The sequence below is a fragment of the Oryctolagus cuniculus genome, chromosome 6, assembly GCF_964237555.1.
Source record: "Oryctolagus cuniculus chromosome 6, mOryCun1.1, whole genome shotgun sequence".
NCBI classification, from domain to species: domain Eukaryota; kingdom Metazoa; phylum Chordata; class Mammalia; order Lagomorpha; family Leporidae; genus Oryctolagus; species Oryctolagus cuniculus.
In genome coordinates, this window is record NC_091437.1 from 127715815 (window position 1) to 127736803 (window position 20989).

General features: G+C 48.0%; 1 protein-coding gene across 9 annotated transcripts in view; it reads right to left on the reverse strand.

Annotated features, from left to right (window-relative positions):
• Nucleotides 1-20754, reverse strand: part of UBR5 (ubiquitin protein ligase E3 component n-recognin 5) — a 157657-nt gene extending 136903 nt beyond the window's left edge. For 7 of the 9 annotated variants that reach the window (XM_070075375.1, XM_051844680.2, XM_051844679.2 and 4 more), the window contains exon 1: nucleotides 20170-20358. In XM_070075375.1, coding sequence (XP_069931476.1) covers nucleotides 20170-20231 — 62 coding nt within the window. In that variant the 5' untranslated portion in view covers nucleotides 20232-20358. Of the gene's footprint in view, nucleotides 1-20169; nucleotides 20359-20656 lie in introns of those variants that run through there. The other 2 variants (XM_070075377.1, XM_070075376.1) reach the window with 1 other exon arrangement.
• Nucleotides 20755-20989: the final 235 nt, after the last annotated feature.

The window sequence follows — 20989 nt, forward strand, 5'->3', positions numbered from 1 at the left end:
CCCGTTTATATTTATTTATTTGAACACAGTTATAAGAACTAATTTTTATTGAAATATTTTGCTTGCTTTTGAAGTCCAAACCGACTTAATAAGAATATATACTAAGGGCTGGCATTCCGGCACAGCAAGTTAAGCTACTGCCTAAAACAATGGCATCCCCAATCCAGTGCTGGTTGCACTGCCATCAGATCCTGCTCCCTGCTAATATTAGCACCTGTGAAAGCAGTGAAGGATGGCCCAAGTGCGTGGGCCCCTGCCACCCATGCGGGAGACCCCGATGGAGTTCTGGGCTCCTGGCTTTGGTTTGGACTAGTCCCAGTCATTGTGGCCATTCGGGCTGGGAAGCAGCGGATGAGATCAATCTCTTTCAAATAAAATAAAGCTCCAAAGGCAGGAGCGGGGGCAACACTGCTACACAGCAGGTTAAGCCAACACCTGTGATGCCAGCATCTCCTGAGTGATCTTTCAAGTCTCCTCTGCTCTACTTCTGATCCAGATCCCTGCCGACGCAGCTAGGAAAACAGCAGAAGATGCTTGGGCCCCTGCCACCCACATAGAAGACCCAGATGGGAATTCTAGGCTCCTGGCTTTGGCCTGGCCCAGCCCCAGCTCTTGTGGCCATTTGGAGAGTGAAGTCTCTCCCTCTGTCTCTTTAATTCTGTCTTTCAAACAAATAAATCTTTAACTTAAAAAAAAAAAAATGCACTAATTTACTGAGGTACCAAGGATGCAAAGACAACACTGTGCCTGATCTCAAAGGTCACCTCCCAGCTCTTCCAGGAGGCACCAACAGGCTCATACCGAAGGAAGAGCCCTGGGGCCAGCACTGTGGCACAGTAGGTGAAGGTGCCTGCAGCAGAGGCATCCCATACGGGTACTGGTTCAACCCTGATCCATTTCCGATCCAACTCCCTGCTAATGCACCTGGGAAAGCAGTGGAAGATGGCCCAAGTCCCCTGCACCCTCCTCATGGGACACTCGGATGAAGCTGGCTCTGGAAAACCAGCAAATGGAAGATATCTCTCTCTGCCTTTGCCTCTCTGTCTATGTAACTCTTTCAAATAAATTCACTTAGAAAAAAAAGCAGCCCTGAACCAGAAATGAGAACATAATAAATCATTTATTTAGAGATATTACAAACAGTTCAGTCAGGTTTCCCATTTATTTGTAACCGATTACAATTGTTTGTAAGACTACATTTCAAGTAGATGAAATACATGGATATTAAACACTACATAAATTTTAAAAAAGCATTTACGCAAAAGAAACGTGTCAGCAGAATGTGAGCTCTACAGAGGTAGGAATTTTTGCCTCTCTTCTTCTTTGATGTAGTCCAAGTATCTTGTCCAAAACAAGCCCTCATTAGGGGGCCAGTGCTGTGGTGTAGCGGGTTAACGCCCTGGCCTGAAGCGCCAGCATCCCATATGAGTGCCAGCATCCCATATGAGCATCGGTTTGAGACCCAGCTGCTGCACTTCCGGTCCAGCTTTCTGCTATGGCCTGGGAGGGCAGAGGAGGATGGCCCAAATCCTTGGGACCCTGCACCCACGTGGAAGACTGGGAAGAAGCTCCTGGCTCCTGATCAGTGCAGCTCTGGCCGTTGGCGGCCAACTGGGGAGTGAACCATCGGATGGAAGACCTCTCTCTCTGCCTTTCCTCTCTGTGTAGCTCTTTCAACTAAATGAATAAATCTTAAAAAAAAAAAAAAAAAACCTCAATAAACACTTGCTAACATTGAACAACTGAAACTTGTTTTAAAGATTTATTTAAAAGACAGGGTAACAGAGAGAGAAAGAGACAAAGACTAAGATTTTCTATCTGCTAGTTCACTCCCCAAATGCCTACAACAGCCATGGCTGGGACAGGCTGAAGTCACAAGCCAGGAACTCCATCAGGATCTCTCACATGAGCTGCAGGGACCCAAGTACTTGGGCCATCAACTATTATCTCCCAGGTGCACTGGCAGGAAGCTGGATCAAAAGTGGAGCAAAGGCTGGCTCTGTGGCATAGTGGGTAAAGCCACCAATTGTAGTGATGACACACCATATGGGTGCTAGTTCGAGTCCCTGATGCTACACTTCCAGCTCCCTGCTAATGCCCCTGGAAAAGCAGCGGACTACTGCCTACATGCTTGGACCCCTGCCCCCACGAAGCAGACCTGGAGGAAGTTCCTGATTCCTGGCTTTGGTCTGATCCAGCCCTAGCTGTTCCAAACATCTGAGATGTGAACCAGCAGATGGAAGATCTGTCTGTCTCTGTTGCACTCTTTAAAAATATTTTATTATTTATTTATTTGAAAGTCAAAGTTACAGAGAGGGAGAAACACAGAGAGAGAGAGATCCTCCATCCCACTGGTTCACTCCCCAAATGACTGCAACGACTGGGGCAGGGCCAAGCAGAAGCCAGGAGCTTCTTCCTTGTCTCCCACATGAGTGCAGGGGCCCAAGCACCTGGGCCATCTTATTCTGCTTTCATAGGAAGTGAAGCAGCTGGGACTTGAACTGGCATTCATATGGTATGCTGCCATAACAAGCAGTGACTCTACCCACTGTCCCATAAAGCCAGCCCCCTCCCTACTCCCCTCTGTCTCTCCCATTCTGTCTGTAACTCTGTCTTTCAAACAAAGTCAATCTAAAAAAAAATCTACAGAATTAACCTTAGACAAAGAATTTCAGCTCATGTGAAGTTTTTTTTTTTTTGGGGGGGGGGGCTTAATGAAATTAAATCACTATTATTTATTCAAAGCTTTTCATGTTCCTATTTTAGATGAATAACTAAACTAAAACACTCCCCTAGGAATTTATTCTTTCTCTATTAAAATACTCTAAATTAATGACATATAAAATACTGAATCATAAAGAGGGGCCAGTGTTGTAGCTCAGTGGATTAAGACACCACCTGTAACACCAGCATCCCATTTGAGTGCCATTTCAAGTCCTGGCTGCTCTACTTGAGATCCAGCTCCCTGCTAACACGCATGGGAAAGCAGCAAAAGCTCACTCAAATACTTGGGCTCCTGCCACCCACATGCAAGATCCAGCTGGAGTTCTTGGCACCTGACCCAGACCATCATGGCCATTTGGGGAGTGAACCAGAGGATCAAAGATCTGTCTCTCCATATCTCTCTAACTCTGACTTTCAAATAAATACTTTAAAAAATAAGAAACTATTTAAAGACTTCAAGTATTTATGTATATATACACACACACATACACACGAAGATACACAGTATGTGCATATATTAATAAAGAACTAATATAGGGACCAGTGCTGTGGCACAGCAGGTTAAAGCCCCAGCCTGCAGCGCCAGCATCCCATATAGGTGCCAGTTCAAGTCCCGGCTACTCCACTTCCACTCCAGCTCTCTGTTATGGTCTGGGAAAGCAAAAGATGGCCCAAGTTCTCAGGTCCCTTTATTCATGTGGGAGACCCCAAAGACACTACTGGCTCCTGGCTTCGGATTAGCTCAGCTGTGGCCGTTTCAGTCATTTCGGGAGTGAACCAGTGGAGGAAGATCTCTTTCTACCTCTAACTCTGCCTTTCAAATACATAAAATAAAATCTTTGAAAAAAAACCTACATTTACATTATGTATATTAGAGGAAGAACTTCCTGTACCTTTTCTAAACAGAAAGTTATATGGGCCAGGCTTGTGGCACAGTGGGTTAAGCTGGTACCTGCAATGCAGAAATCCCACAGAGTCTCTGCTTCCAATCCAGCTCTCTGCTAATGGGCCTGAGAAAGCAGCAGATAGCCCCCTGTACCCACATGGGACACCTGGATGGAGTTCCAGGCTTTAAAAAAAAATTTTATTTTATTTATTTGAAAGACAGTTACAGAGAGAGAGAGAGAGACAGAGAGGTTGGTCTTCCATCCACTGGTTCACTCCCCAGATGGCCGCAATGGCCGGAGCTACACCGATCCGAAGCCAGGAGCCAGGAGCTTCTTCCAGGTTTCCCACAAGGGTGCAGGGGCCCAAGGACTTGGGTCATCTTCTACTGCTATCTAAGGTCACAACAGAGAGCTGGATTGGAAGAGGAGCAGCCGGGTCAAATGGGATGCCGGCGCTTCAGGCCAGGGCGTTCACCCATTACGCCACAGCACCAGCCCCAGGAGTTCCAGGCTCTTGGCTTCAGCCTGGACTACCCCTGGCTATTGTGGCCATTTGGGGAGAGAAGCAGTGGATAGACAGTATCTCAATATCTAGGTCTCTATTTCTCTGTCACCCTGCCTTTCAAATAATAATGAAATCTTTGAAAAGAGAAAAAAAAATAAAGCTGCGTTAATGTAGAGTCTAGTTTTTGCCATTTAACTAAACACTCCAACCCTCAATTTTCCCAGCACCAGGCAAGCACTGTGCTGCAGCAGGTTAAGTCGCTGTCTGGAATGACACTAGCTAGCATCCCCTATGAGTGCCTGTACTAGTCCCAGCTGCTCCACTTCCGATCCAGCTCCCCACTAATGCACCTGGGAATGCAGAGGAAGATGGCCCAAGTGCTTGGGCCCCTACCACCCATGAGGGACACCTGGATGGAGTGTTTGGCTCCTAGTTTCAGTCTGGTGCAGACCTGGCTGTTCTGGCCATTTGGGAAATGAACTGGTAGATAGAAGAGGTATCTCTACCTTCTTTTTCTGTCTCCATCTCCCTCTCCCTCTCTCTCTTTCTCTCTCTGCTCCCCATCCCTCCCTTCCTTCCTCTCCCTTCTGTCCCTATGCTTTCCAAATTTTTTTTTTTAAGTTTCTCCAGCTGCAAAATAAAACCCTAAAATCTTCCTTTGTGTTTTGAAGAATAACTCAAAAATGACTTTCTATTCAGCAGTGCCCAGGCACAGGTAATCAATTATTATAGCATAATACACAGAAAGGTAACAGGTACCTTGGAAAACAGTTTCTCACTGGTCACTTGCCAGTTTTAGGACCTCCTAAACAGACTTCCCGAAGAGAAGAGCCACAGCCTCAACCCACCAAAAAATCAAACACTGCAAACCCCAGGAGGTAACGGACATTTGTACTGTCTGTGTGCTTTTCCTTTGAGCACACTATTTCCAATGAGCTTGTGCCACACAAAACCTTCCTGCACTAAATTTTTATGGGAAAGTGTCATTAAGAGACTGTAATTGAGCTAAATTCATGCAGGTCAAATTAAATCCACCAGCCTTAGTAGTTTAAAATAAAAAGGGAAAAATAGAACAAAACAAATAAAAACAGAACTATGAAACGTGGTGGGAAGAGTTTAGACAGAACTATTTTGCGCCCACTACTCCTAAATACCTATTAGGAGTACAGAAAGGGCAGAAGAGCAGGTTTGAAGCAGGAAGTAACAATCAAACCTTGAAATTGCAGAGTGGGTTAATTACCATATGTCAAATACAACTCATAAAGCAGCATCCTATAGTCACACAGACTCAACTTCCGGACATCAAATGCAGCTCATCTTACAAATGAGTAAAGTGAGACTCACAGCAGGAAAATGACTTATGACTTGCCCAAGATTACACGACCGCTGATGGAAGGACCAGGCCTCTCATGTTCAACTCTACTCTTTGCAGTTCTCAGAGTCATGGCCTACTGCACACCTTCTGACACACAGAAACACTCCCATACTCAGTTAAGAATTGTACTGTGATAAACATTTTTACTGTCTGAGTAAGTGAATATTATACTTGACAGGCACTTGACACGACAACTATGGTAAAACAAATCTTAAATATTTATTATAAAACATGCAAATATTAAAAGATACATCTTAATTTAGAAATGTATTTGTGCTATTTCATATCACTTTAGAGTCTCAGACTAAGTGTGATACACAGTTCACATCACATGAATATATATATATATACATACTTCACATGATTATATGTGGATATATATATCTCTCCAAACATAATCTTGCAATAGTTACTAGCAATCCACCATATGAAATTTCGTGACACTTTAGTCTCACAATAGACATCTCTGTGCTAAGTCATCCTGGCCGCACTTAAGGAGGTCATGGGGTTAACCTCGGCCTGTGTGCAAGGAGCAAACGCTGAGGTATATCCTCTTCAAAGCATCCCCCCCCCCCCCCCCCCCGCCAACTCCCAAAGTCCACTCTCTTCAAGCATTAAATCAAAGCACTGGTACGAGACAACCTGTTTTCCCAGCCACAGGAGCTGGGAGCTTCTTGTCTCCTTATCCCTAGCTGGAATCTTTTGCAAACAAAAAGCAAATTAAAAACACACACACACACACACAGCAGCTATATATATGTAAACTGTTCTTATTCAGTGCAAGAGAGCCAAACTTTTTTTTTAAAGACTTATTTATTTATTTATATGAAAGCCAGAGTTTACACAGAGGGAAAGAAGATAGAGAGAGGGAGAGACAGAGCAATCTTCCATCCACTGGTTCACTCTCCAATTGGCTGCAACGGCAAGAGCAGGGCCGGTCCAAAGCCAGAAGCTTCCTTCACATTCCCCATGCAGGTGGCAAGGGCCAAGCATTGTGTCATCTTCCGCTGCCTTTCCCAGGCACATCAGCAGACAGCTGGACTCGAAATGGAGCAGCCAGGACTTGAACCAGCATCCTTAAAATTAGTCAATGTCGCAGGCAGCGGGTTTCATCTGCTACACCACAGTGCTGGCCCCCAAAACTATTTTAAAACTTGTATCAACACAAGGGGCCAGCATTGTGACATAGCTGCTACCTACAATGTCAGCAGCCCATACGGGTGCCAGTTCATGTTCCAGATGCTCCACTTCTGATCATGCTTTGTGCTATGGCCTGGGAAAGCAGCAGAGGATGGTCCAAGCGGCAAGGCCCCTGCACCCATGTGGGAGACCTGGATGAAGCTCCTGGCTTCAGCCGGCTCAGCCCTGGCCATTGCTGTCACACAGGGCGTGAACCAGCAGATGGAAGATCTCCCTCTCTCTCTCATTCTGTCATTCCCTCTCTGTATAACACTTTCAAATAAATAAAAAATCTTTAATAAAAAAAAAACTATCAGCATCAAATACAGGCACCTATGATGAAGCCCTGGCTGCTGACAGCATCTTCAATGCCTATAAACCAATATTCATTAGCCTAAGAGAATTCAAGCCTCCACTGGAAATTCCAGTCTCCACCCCCTGTAAACTTGTCTTCAAAGTCCTTCCCAAGGGCACCCAGATTCAACCACTGTACCCTTCGTCCCTGGTCACTAATATCATCAGCGCTTAAGTGTATATTTACATGTCCCTTTCCCTAGCAAGCTGCAAGTTCCATGAACAAACTTTGTATATTAATGTACACAACTTAGTAAAATATTTATTGAATTGAGTAAAACAATTAAATTTCTTTTTCCATTCCCTTTGTTCAAGTTTTTCCATTTATCAACAAAATTAGGTAAAAGAAATTAGAGAACCACACACACAGTTCTTTTTCTCCCTCTGAGCCATTCAGGATCACAAAAACCCTTTTCCTTACCACAATTCCAAGAGCACAGAAATGAAGAGAAAAAAATCTAAATGATCTCATCTAACTCTCATGTTATAAACGATTTCTATAAAGGTCACACGGTTAGGGTCAGATAGAAAAACAAATCCCAGATCTTACTACTCCCAATCTATATTCTGTTCACCATCACAGAGCAGCCCACAGGGACAGACTGATGGAAAGTTAGTAACTACAGAGTGTAAATCTCAACCATCTAACATCACCACTTAGGGGCAGGCATTTGGACCAGCAGTTCCAGACACACACATCTATCCAAGTGCCTGAGTTTGATTCCCAGCTCCTGACTCCAACTTCCTGCCGATGCACACCTGGGAGGCAGCAGGTGGCGGTGTTCCCACCAACCTGTGGAAAATCTGGATTATTCCCGACTCTGGTATTTGCAGGGTGAGCCAGCAGATGGGCTCTCTGACTCTTGTCTCTCTGCTTCTCAAATAATTATTTTTTTAAAAAATACTTTCTAAAAATATCAAGTTTTCTTTAAATTTGTGTCTTCCAAATTTTTCTTCTATATGAATAAACAATTTTCAAAAACACGTACGGGAAAAATGTTCCTTTCTAAGTCTAGTACTTTGACAAGGATGCCAAAATTATCTGGCAGAATTAAGATGTGACCATTGGAGGAAACTGGGGGAGGGTGCACAGGACCGCTCTACTGTTTTTGCAAACTCAATTGAGTCTGTAACTATTTCCAAATAGAAAGTCAGAGAAACAATACATGGCACACTCATCTTATGTCACTCTCTGAGCCCACTAATCTATAACCTCACTCTTCTCTAAACTTTCCAAGTTAAAAAAAAAAATTTTTTTTCCAAACACTTTTTAGCCCAAAGTTCCAGGAAGGATTGGTGCAGCAAGCTAGGCCGGCTACCCCAGGCCTAGCACAAAGTCTGCACCTGAGCAGCACACAGCATTTGCTGAGCAAGGACTACGACGCTAACACTGCTCTCGAGCTCACAGCAGGCAACAGCAGGGCACGCAACATGTGCAAAGGCCAAACTGGACTACCTCTGGAATGATCCTCACAGTTTGCTCCTGGCCTGTGAACCAACACTCACATGTGCTTGAAAAGCTGTCCTGAGGAGGATGTGCTATTTATGGAACAAACTGAATTATTTTCAATTTCACGGTAAAAACAAAAATAGTCTACCCTCACACCTTCTCTCCTAGTAGGATAAAAGATTTCCTAGCATTTTAGTTTTGCCTGAATGCACACAGATCCACGCATGCATGTATATATACCCTCACAAAATCAAGGAGCAGGAAAACAGCCTATTCTCTGACAGCTATGGAACCTGTAATCTAAAGAGGAAAGAAGCCCAATTTGCTGTTATCAATTAAACTCAAGACAAAGCAAAGCAGATGAGAGCTTGCTGCACAGAGGTCTTCAAGTTCTGGCGCTCCGGAGGACTCTGGCCCACAGACACCATGAGAAGCCCGATTTAAATCAAGTACTCTCCGACCTGGGAACAGCCGCCACAATAAATAATGTCACTACTATTTGGTTAGGTTTTGTTACTTACAGAAGTGCAATATTACTATCAGAAAAAACCTTCACTAAAAAATGTAGTTAAACTTTCATGCCACCGCGAAAGTTGCTATTCCCTCTCAAGAATGTCCGAGGATTTCCCAAAGGAAGACTGAATCTTCTTGTCAACTGAACAGGCTTCTCACACTCAGAGAAGTGAGAGGTCCAGAGAAGCAAAGCGGCACACAAACTACCTTAAGAGCTCCCACCGCTCAGGTCCATTCTGGAGGTCGCATGGCCGCCCACCACGTACTGACTCCTGTCTCTGGGGTGACACTCCTGTCCACGTGCTGTAGCTTTCAGCTCTCACAGAACGCTGAGCAGCTGCCAACACAATCCGTCCACACATCACCTCTGACCCGGGCACCGTCAACTGCGGACTTCTGCTGCAGATGACACTTACTCCCGGTTCTGCGCAAGGAATGCCAGCAATTCGCATTCACCCTCCTGCTGGCAACTAAGGAAGGAAGAGCAAAACCGTTCCCATACTCCCCGACAAGAACAACCACAGAACACACAAAAGGTAGCACTGTCCACAGCACCAAGAACCCTCTCTCCTTCAACCACTCTACACAGACTAAGCAGAGCACCTGAGAAGTCTAAGAATGTAACTCCTTAAGGAAAACATCAGTGGATTTCTTGGACTAGATTAAACACACTAGAAACAAAGGCATATTAAGAAAATGAACACTTAAGTTAGACATGCCCATAATTCAACAAAAACCACTTGACAGGTGCTTACTTTAAAGGTTTCAAGAGGGTTTCTGGATGCAGGTGATGACCGCAATAGCTGGACAAGTTCAATCACTTTTGGACAAAAAACAAAGCTACTACTATCACATGAGAGATCAGATAATCAACTGCACAAGCCCAATATCTCTATCCCTGAAGCCTTTCATTTAAAACACACACACACAACAAGGCACAGCAGGTTAAAGCCCTGGCCTGGCCTGAAGCGCCAGCGGGGGGGATGCTGGTTCAAGTCCTGGCTGCTCCTCTTCTGATCCAGCTCTCTGCTATGGCCTAGCAAGCAGTAGAAGATGGCCCAAGTGCTTGGGCCCCTGCACCCATGTGGGAGATCCAGAAGAAGCAGCTCCTGACTGCTGGCTTCGGGTTGGCGCAGCTCCGGCTGTTGCGGCCATCTAGGGAGTGAACCAGCAGATGGAAGACCTCTCTCTTTGTCTCTACCTCTCTCTAACTCTGTCTTTCAAAGAACTAAAATAAATCTTAAAGTTTTTTATCATTTAGATCTTTTTTTAAAAAGATTTATTTATTTATTTATTTGAAAGTCAGATTACACAGAGAAAGGAGAAACAGAGAAGGAGGGGCAGAGAGACAGGTCTTCCATCCACTGGTTCACTCCCCAAATGGCTGCTACGGCCGGCACTGCATTGATCCGAAGCCAGGAGCCAGGTGCTTCTTCCTGGTCTCCAACGTGGGTGCAGGAGCCCAAGCACCTGGGCCATCCTCCACTGCTTTCCCAGGCCACAGCAGAGAGCTGGACTGGAAGAGGAGCAACCGGGACTAGAACCCGGCAACCATATGGGATGCCGGCACCACAGGCAGAGGATTAACCAAGTGAGCCACGGCGCCGGCCCTGAAATTTAGTTTTAAGGCTTACAAAACCCATCCTCCTCCTCTTCTCACATCACACCACCAGTCATTACAGAAAAGCACCCCATCAACGTGCACCATGCCTATAACTAACAGTGTCTTGGAGATGACCCCAGACAAATGGCCTGGATATTTGGGTTCAGGTGAAGACCTCATCACTGGAGATCTGCAACAGCAGGTTCATGCCGCCACACAGCCAACTTCCTGAAATGAAGGGTTCTTAACACCTTTTCTCAAGCACAAAAATGCGGCCTCAAATAATGAGGAAGAAAATAAAAATGTACCTAGTGCTGCATTCATCACAATGCTTTGTAGAGGAAAATGCCATAATCTTCACAACTAGACATCCAGAATACAACCATTACATTTAATAGAATTCTAAGATATAATCTCTTACATATCAATAAATTCTTACATTTTTCTTGACAACAAAATTTCATGTTAATTATAAAACATTAGTATACGTAGAGAGAATATATGTGTATGTGTGTGTATGAATGTATGAATGACTTTCCTATGAAAAATATTCTAAAAACTTAGGAGAAAAATTTCAAGTACAGAGATAGGCAGTCGGCCTAATAGTTAAGATAGCACTTGGACTGCCAGTATCCTACATTTGGGTGCCTGGGTTTGATTCCCTGCTCTCCTTCTGATCCAACTTCCTGATAACATAGGTATACAAAACTATACCCAGGGGGCCGGTGTTGTGGCACAGCCCTGGCCTGAGGCGCCGGCATCCCATATGGGCACCGGTTCTAGTCCTGGCTGCTCCTCTTCTGATCCAGCTCTCTGCTGTCACCTGGGAAAGCAGATGATGGCCCAAGTCTTTGGGACCCTGCACTCATGTGGGAGACTCAGAAGAAGCTCCTGGCTTCTGATCAGGGCAGCTCCGGCCATTAGGGCCACTGGGGAGTGAACCAGCAGATGGAAGACCTCTCTCTCTGTCTACCTCTCTCTGTAACTCTGTCTTTCAAAGAAATAAAATAAATCTTTAAAAAAAAAAACAAAAACTGCTGGCTCTGCAGCTCAACAGGCTAATCCTCCGCCTGCAGCGCCAGCACACCGGGTTCTAGTCCCGGTCGGGGCACCGGATTCTGTCCCGGTTGCCCCTCTTCTAGTCCAGCTCTCTGCTGTGGCCCGGGAGTGCAGTGGAGGATGGCCCAAGTGCTTGGGCCCTGCACCTGCATGGGAGACCAGGAGAAGCACCTGGCTCCTGGCTTCAGATCAGCGCAGCATGCTGGCCGCAGTGGCCATTGGAGGGTGAACCAACGGCAAAGGAAGACCTTTCTCTCTCTCTCACTGTCCACTATGTCCAAAAAAAAAAAAAACTATATCCAGGATAACAACAATTATAGAAAAAAAATTAAAATATCCAAGAATAGAAAAATACACAAAATGGGGCCAGCATTATAGCATAGTGCGTAAAGTCTCTGCCTGCGGCACCAGCACCCCATATGAACATAGGTTAGTGTCCCAGTTGCTCCACTTCTAATCCAGTTTCCTGCTACTGGCTTTGGAAAACAATGGAAGATGCTTGAGCCCTGCAACCGTGTGGGAGACCTGGACGAAGCTCCTGGCTTCAGCTTGGCACAGCCCCTGCCACTTTGGTCACTTGGGGAGAGAACCAGTAGATGGAAGACCTCTCTCTCTGTAACTCTAACTTTCAAATAAATTAAAATAATAATAATAAAAGCCAGCATTGTGGTGTTATGGTTAAGCTGCTGCCTGCGATGCTAGCATCCAATATGGGCACAGATCAAGTCCCAGGTGCTCCACTTCTGACCCAGCTCCTTGCAAACACACCTGGGAAAGCAGCAGAAGATGGCCAAGTCCTTGGAGCCCTGCACCCACGTGGGAGACCTGCAGGAAGCTCCAGACTCCTGGTTTCAGAGGGACTCAGCTCCAACCATTGCAACCATTTAGGGAGTGAACCAGCAGATTGAAGAGCTTGCTCATTCTCTCTTCCCCTCTACTGCTTTTCAAATAAAATATATTTTAAAAAAATAAAACCCTTAAAAAAGAAAAATACAGGAAAGTCAACAAATGCTATCAGTAACTGCATAAAACTCTATCTGATTTTGCTTTTTCCATAGTTTATATAGGAATTTTTTGGTAATAAAGAACAGGGAATGGGGCCTACGCTATGGCATAGGTTAAGCCTCTGCTTTTGGCGCCAGCATCCCATATGGGTGCTGGTTCGTGTCCCACTTTCTCCTCTTCTGATCCAGCTCCTTGCTAATAGCCTGGAAAAAGCAGCGGAAGATGGCCCAAGTGCTTGGGCCCCAGCATCCACGTGGGAGACCTGTAAGAAGCTCCTGGCTCCTGGCTTCGGTCCAGCCTAGCTCCAGCCATTGTGGTCATCTGGAGTGAACCAGCAGATGGAGGACTGTCTCCCCCTCTCTCTATAACTCTGCTTCTCAAATAAATCTTTGAAACAAAACAAGCAAACAAACTAAAGAACGAGGAGCTACAAAATTAAGAGCAGGAATAAAGTCAGAAATAGAAAGTAATCCAAATTTACACCAACTACAGAAAAGATTTAACAATTCTGTTAGGGCTGGGCATTATGATATAGCAGGTTAAGCCACCATATGAAGACATCTGCATGGAAGTCCCAGCTCCTCCACTTCTTCGTTTTGTTTTTTTATTAAAGATTTTATTTATGTATTTGATAAGTAGGGTTACAGACAATGAGAGGGAGACGAAGAGAAAGGTCTTCCTTCCGTTAGTTTACTCCCCAAATGGCTGTAACGGCCAGAGCTATGCCAATCCGAAGCCAGGAGCCAGGTGCTTCTTCCCAGTCTCCCCCGAGGGTGCAGGGGCCCAAGGACTTGGGCCATCCTCCACTGCTCTCCCAGGCCATAGCAGAGAGCTGGATTGGAAGAGCAGCCAGGACTAGAACCGGTGCCTATATGGGATGCTGGTGCCACAGGCATTAACATACTACACCATGGCGCCACCCCAACTCCTCCACTTCTGATTTACTTCCTGCTTATGCAGCTGGAAGGCAGCAGATGATGGCCCAAGCCACCCATATGGGAGACCCAGTCTGAGTTCCTGACTTCTGCCTGGTGCTTTGTCTCTCTGAACTCTGCCTTTCAAATCAATGGTAATTAAATCTTTACAGAAAAAAAAAAAAAAAAAAAAAGGCTTAAGAGTAATATTCAAGGGAAAACTTGCAAATCAACTACAAAAATAATTCAACACTTCATAATCACAGTGAGCCAGAAGTAATCAATTCTGTGTTCTTAACCAGATGTACAATAAAATGAGGAGAAAGGAGACGTTAAGTTCATCCTCCTGCAACACAAAACTGTTCCCTTCAACCTGCAGTGTAAGACTACGCGAGTGTCAATCTGACAGTCTTCAGTGATTAAACTGTCCTGTGGAGACTATTTCCTAAACAGCCTTGCTGTTAGGGGAAAAGAATCCTGACCTTTCCTGACTTCATCCCAGTATCCTCGCTGTGCTCCCGCCCACCATGTAATTCCCTTCCAAGTGTCTGCTTACTGCTGGGTCTACGACTTAGCCACTGGTTTCTCTATTTAAAAAACTGAACTGCCCTTGCTCGTTTTCATTTTCAATTTTATGTTTGGCTACTTTGTACTGTTTTTAATCCTTAAGCAGCTTCATTTAATCATTTAGTTAACTGTAACTGTACTTTTCCAATTCAGTGTTTCTAGGTTTTTAAGTAACAATCTCAATAATCAAGTAGTGAGATTTCCCATTGATTTGAAGACATGAACACTCTATCCCACACAGCCTAAATACTTGAAAATTCTGTTAAACACTTCCTCATGGTGCAACACTCCTAAAGTTCAGGCAGCTTTGAACTACTACAGCCTCTACCCACCACAATCTTTGCTTGGCAACTTTTCCCTCCTACTGAGAGGGCAATGATATGGCTGAGGTCTTTTCCTTCTTTTTTAATTTATCTTTTACTTATTTGAAAGGCAAAGTTACAGAGAGAGATCTTCCATTTACAGGTTCACTCCCTAAATGGCAATGGCCAGGGCTACACCGACCTGAAGCCAGGAGCCAGGAGCTTCTTCTGGGTCTCCCATGTGGGTGCTTCCCCAGGCACATGAGCAGGGAGCTGGATGAGAAGTGGGGCAGCCAGCACAGGAACCAGCACCCACGCCAGTTGGTGTTCCAGGCGACAGCTTTACCTGCTGTGCCACGACGATGGCTCTCTGGCTGAGTCTTTAAAAACCAAAAGTTCCTGGCCGGCGCCGCGGCTCACTAGGCTAATCCTCCACCTGCAGCGCCGGCATACCAGGTTCTAGTCCTGGTTGGGGCGCCAATTCAGTCCCGGTTGCTCCTCTTCCAGGCCAGCTCTCTGCTGTGGCCCGCTTGAGTTGGAGCCAGCGTTGTGGCACCGCCTGTGATGGCAGCATCCTCTTTGAGTGGCACTTGAGTCCCAGCTGCTCCATTTCAATCCAACGCCCTGCTAAATAAAGCACCTGGGAAAGCAGCAGAAGATGGCCCAAATACACGGGCCCCTGCCCCCATGTGGGAGACCTTGAAGAAGCTCCTGGCTCCAGCCTGGCCCAGCCCCAGCCCCAGCCATTGCAGCCGTCTGAGGAGTGAACCAGTGGATGGAAACTCTGTCTCTTCCTTTAATTCTGCCTCTCAAATAAATATTTTATTATAATTTGCTTGTACTGTTCGTCATAAAAGTCACTTCCACTAACTTTTCCATCTTTATGCAGTGAAGATAATCTGCAACAGGACTTCTCAACCTCAACACAACTGACCTTAGGGCTGACTGGGTAGCTCTTTGCTGCAGGGGGCTATCCTGTGCATTGCAGGATAGAGTACCATCTCCAGCCTCTACCAGTTCCAAGTCAACTGCAAAGCCACACCTGCCACAACTGAAGAGCAATCCACACAGGGAGCAGCAGTTAAGCCACCTGGGATCCATATCCATGGGCTGGGATCTATATCCATGGGCTGGGATCCATATCAGACTACTGGGTTCAAGTCCAGGCTCTGCTCTTCGTTGCAGCTTCCTGCTAATGCACACCCTGGGAGGTAGCAGGTGATGGATGGCTCAAGTATGTGGGTCCCTGACACTTACATTGGTGACCAGAGTGGGTTCTGGACTCCTGGCTTCTGCCTGGCCCAGCCTCAGCTCTTGGGGGCATTTGCAGAGTGAACTTGAAGTTGGAGCTCTGTCAGCCTTTCAAATAAAATATGTAAAAAAAAATTTTTTTAAACTTCAGACACTGCCAAATACCTCCTGGAGACAAAATCACCCTCAGTTGGTTTTAAACCACGAATCGAAGACTAGAAGTCTGGATTCCCACTCTACGCTGAAATAGCCTAGCGCAGTTTCTTTGAGTACTGCTTTTCTACTTAAACTAAAAGATAGTGTTTCCACAGCAGCCACATTGTATTTGTGTTTTCCCATCTACTATCTCAAGTGGTCCTCTCTGTCCTGGAGGAAGGCACCAGGCCTAACTCGCAGACTGAGGTGGAGGCTGGGTGAGAAGCAGGAAGGGAGATGCTAAGAGGTTAAATGACTTGCCCACCAGCACCTGGCTTCTTTACTGTCTTACAGCACACACTGGACTAAGTCCTACAGAAAAAATGCTTTGGTATAGAAACCTCAATCAAGACTTTGATGACTGCACACTACATTACAATGCCAAAAGGCAAAGCTCCCAGGACAATTTGCACCCCGACAATGAGGAGTAGCAGGACAGGGCCAAGGCATGCCCTATCCACGTGAGAAAGGCCTCCTCACCTCAGACTAGGATGGGGCTAAGAGGGCCAGAAAAGGCAGAGGGCAATCTGGGGTCCTGGAACAAGGAACTGGGGCGGGGGGGGGGGGGGGGGGGACAGAGATCAAGCCTCTAAGATACAAGGTTGCTCCAAGGCTGAGATGCCTGAGACAGCAGATATATTCTGGAATGCAGGCCATGTGGAATAATGGAAAAGAGCAGTAAACTTTTAAAAAAAAAATCAAAAGACCCATCATGTGGCCCTCAGCTGTCTGTCAGGAGCTCATCATGTACTCTGGGATGAATTCCAGAAATCTCTGGGCCTGTGTCTTTGACTCCCTAGTACAAAGCCTGGCCTACAGGACTTCTCAGGCACTTTCCACTCTCCCGCCCCTCCGTCTCCACAAGCAGAACCCAGTTCTTGGAATGTTTCGCTGTTTCCCTGAGACAATGATTTAGGAAAGAACAAAGTACCTAACTCAAGAAATTCACTGCAAAGGAATCAAAATATCAGGCAAGTCTCCCAGTGGCTGAACAGTTTCAATTCAACTCAGTGAATGACTGAGGGCCACACCCTGGGCTCTCTGACCTCTCCTCTTCTGGCTGCCACAGCCATCCCCTGGTGCATTCATCAACTTCATTCATGCATCCTCATTACCATTAACTAGTCTGAAGACACAAATTAAAAAACAAAAATATGATGCGCGTTGTTATGTTTCACATATTTACAAAGTCTGAGGAGCCAGCACTGTGGCATAGCGGGTAAAGCCATCTGCAATGCCAGCATCTCACACAGAGCACTGGCTGCTCCACTTCTGAACCAGTTCCCTGCTAATGGCCTAGAAAAAGCATCAGAGGATGGCCAAGCCTTTCGGCCCCTGCTACCCGCCTGGGAGACCTAGATGAAGCTTGTGGCTCCTGGCTTCTGCCTGGCTCAGCCCTTGCTGTTGAGATCATCTGGGGAATGAATCAACCGATGAAAGCTCTCTCCCCCTGCAACTCTTTCACATAAATAAATATTAAAAAAAAAAAACACACATTTTAACATACAGGACTACTATTAAAGTGAAGAAAATGGGGTTGGGTATTGGAAGAAAACTCATTTAGGGAAGAAGATATTGATGATTAAGGCCCTAAAATCTTTCCTGAACAATTTATCTGCAGTACCACATTGCTTGCTTTTACTGCTTTTAGCGCAAAGAACTTTTCACTCGAAACTATCATTTATCATTTCGTTTGTGACGCTCACATTTCTCATATTAAAATGACGGAATATGGCCGGCACTGTGGCACAACAGGCCCCATGTGAGCCCCAGCTGCCCAACTTCCTACCCAGCTCCCTGTTCATGCCCCTGGGAAAGCAGCAGCACATGCTTCAAGTGGTTGGGCCCCTGCATCCTCGTGGGCACCCAGAAGAAGCTCCTGGCTTCAGCCTGGCCCCGCCCCGGCTGTTGGGGTCATTTGGGGAGTGAACCGGCGGATGGAGATCTCCCTGTCTGTTGTTCTTTCTGCAACTCGGCTTTTCAAATAAATAAATGTTTTCAAATAAATTAATAAAATTAGAGTCGCACATTCTTTTCTAGTATCAAAACTCACTAAAACATGGCAAATTTTTTTTCTGAAGATGAACATATTCTGGACTGCTGCCTCTGGTCTAAAAACAAATCTCATGCACTATGTGTGGCTTATTATTTTAAACCAGAAATGCCAAGAGGACCTTTCCTTTTGAAGGGGAGGCACAGAACAGCTCTCTCGCTGAAAGTCGGGGTGCGTAACTGTCCTCAATGCAGGCCACTGGCAGCTACCAGATACAACTCTACATCCCCAAAAGTACCTATCTGTTCAGGGATCTACCACCTTGTTGTACGCGTTACAGTCTAACTCAAATCCACTTGTCTTCTCCTTTAGCTCACTGGAAAAAAAAAAAAAAAAACTCAAGATGTTCATTCTTAATATTGTATTCTGATTCTGTAAGAATAAAAAGTAAAGCTAACTATTTCTTATTTCTTTATACTAGAAGAAAAGTAGCTTCAAAAGGATTCATTACTTGTTAATTCATTAATTGTTAATATGTGATGCCAAAGAAATGTGCAAAAACAAATCAAAGGGCCCCATACACTGCAAAATAGATTCTGATTTGCGCAGTCAATTGAGTAAGTTAGGACTCTTGGTAAACAAAGTTAGGACTAACGCAGAAAACATGCCCTACTTCTCTCCTGCTCTCGGTGCAATTTTCTATGTTAGAAGGCAGGTTACGGGACAAGCTGGAACAACTGGGTCTATGAATGACGGCAGAGCTACCCTTCACTACTGGCCTGGTTCTAAAATGTACAGAAAGTCCCCGAGTCTGCAAAAGATCTGTAATGGAAGAATCACAGCAAAATGTTAAATAATTGATAGAGGCTGTTCCAGTGTTGAGAAGGAAGTACATGCAAACTCCCAGTGGTTAAATTTTCAGAAAGTTTCACAAACACACGACACACAATATGGCTACGGCGAAGAGTGGACGAGCCCGAGTCCAGTGCCACAAACTAATAGGACCGCTGGAGACTGAGAGGCTTCGTGCCCCACCTGGGGTGACTGGGCACCCGGAGGCCGAGGGCAACATCTCAACCAGCGAGCTGGGCCTCTCCCTCCCTCCGGGAAGCACATGACAAGCCGGGCGACAGGCACCGTAAGTCACCCGGTCACTTAGCAAAAACGGAGTCTAACTTCTATCGCGGGGCCAGCCGGCCTACCGAGGGAGCCGGAGATCCTGCACACTTCTGGGCCCTCGCGAGGCCTGAACCCCGGACTCTAAGGCACGCTTTAATGGAAGCCTCCCTCGGCCTCCCCGGAGCGTCTTCCTGCCACAGCGAGGGAACTTTTCCTGCTTCATCTCGGCTCGCGCGGCGCGTGTGGCCCTGCAATTCAATATCCTAAACCGGCCAGCAGCGCCGGAGGACGCAGGAGAGGAGTCTAAACCCAAACAGCCTCTTTATGAAAGACAGAAAATCACTCCTCCTCCGCCCGGAGCAAACCCAGCCCAGAAATTCCCAGCGCTGCGAACTGCGAACCTCAGAGTTTCCCTGCGACCCGCCACGCACGGTTTTCAGCTGTCAGATTACAACTCGGGGAAAAGCAAACAACAAAGCGCGCACCCCGGGGGCTGGGGGCCGGAGCTGCCAGCACCATTTCAAAGGCACGGGAATCCAAGCCACTTCCCACCCCCGCCCCCACGCAGCCCCTCCCGGGGCGGGCGAACCTCGCTGCAGGGGCTCAGATTTAATAATAATAACAATAATCATGGCGCTTCCGCCCGTCGCCGCCCGCGATCCGCCGGGAACCCGCGGCTCCCCGGGGTCCGCACCGCCCCGGCCGGCCTACCCGGGGGCCCCCGGCCCCGCGTCTCCTCTTCCCTCTCTTTTCACCTCCACCATCCCCCATCCGCATTGTCTGTCTCAATTCAACTTTGACTAATATGGATTCCTCGGGGCCCGGGCCCCAGCGGCAATTCCAGCCCAGCCCCCCGGCCCCGGAGGAGTGGGGGTGAGGAACCGGCGCCCCCCGGCCCCGCCGAGCTCCACGCGCTCCTCGCGGGGAGGGGGAGGGGGCTTGCGGCGCGCTCCGCCGTCCACGCCGCGCGCGCCCCCAGCCCCCCGGGTCGAGAAGTTGACGGCGGAAGGGTCCTGGCGGAGGGGAGGGGGCAGCGAGGACCCCCCCGACACACACACACACACACACCCCCAGGAGGCCGGCGCGTAAACAGGGGCGCCGCCGGCTCGGCCCGTGGGGGAGGGGCGCGGGAGGAGGCGCCCCTCCCCCGCCCGTGGCCCGCCGTCCCTATTACCTGTCATTGAGCTGGTCCTCGGTGCCCGGCAGCGGGTGAACCACGAAATGGATGGACGTCATGGCGCTTCCTTCTCGTCCTCTTCCCGAGGACGGCCCCCTCCTGCTCTCGCCCGCCCCCCCCGGACCCCCTTCCCCTCCCCAAAACCCACAGCCGCCGCCGCCGCTGCCGCCTCCCAGTCCCCAAATGGAGGGAAGCCGAGGCGCAGGGGCCGCCGCCGCCGCCGCCGCCTCCCTGCCGGGCGTGTGTCCGCGGCCCGGCAGCCCGGCGGGGCGGACCGAGGCGCCACCCGCTCCCCCGGCGACAGCGCCAGGGAGTGCGAGGCCGGCGGCCGGGACCCCGGGGCGCGCCGCCGCCAGCGGCAGCCGGGCGTCGGGGGAAGGGGCGGCTGGGGCGGGCGGAGAGGGGCAGGCTGCGGGGACGCTGTGGTACCGGGCGGCGGACGGGGTCCGGATTAGGGGAGGTGGGGAGGGACAGAAGCCCGCACCGCGCGTCACAGGCGAGAAGCCGTCGCCGCCGCCGCCGCCATCTTCACTTCTGCCCCAGTTTCTCCGTCTCGCAGGCTCCGCTCCCGAGCGGCGGGGGAGGGGTGGCCGTGGGGGGGGGAGGCGGAGGGAGGAGACCGGCGGGCGGGGGCACGGCTGCGAGGGGCGGGGCTCCGGGAAACGGGCGCTAAGGCCCTTTCGATTGGGCGACTCAACGTCGTGGGGCCACGGCGCTGTAAGGCGCGTGCCGATTGGTCCGTTCGGCCCCCGAGCCCAGCCCCGGGCGGGGGGGTGGGATGGCTCGGGGAAGCGAGTGTTCCGGCGAGCACGTGTTA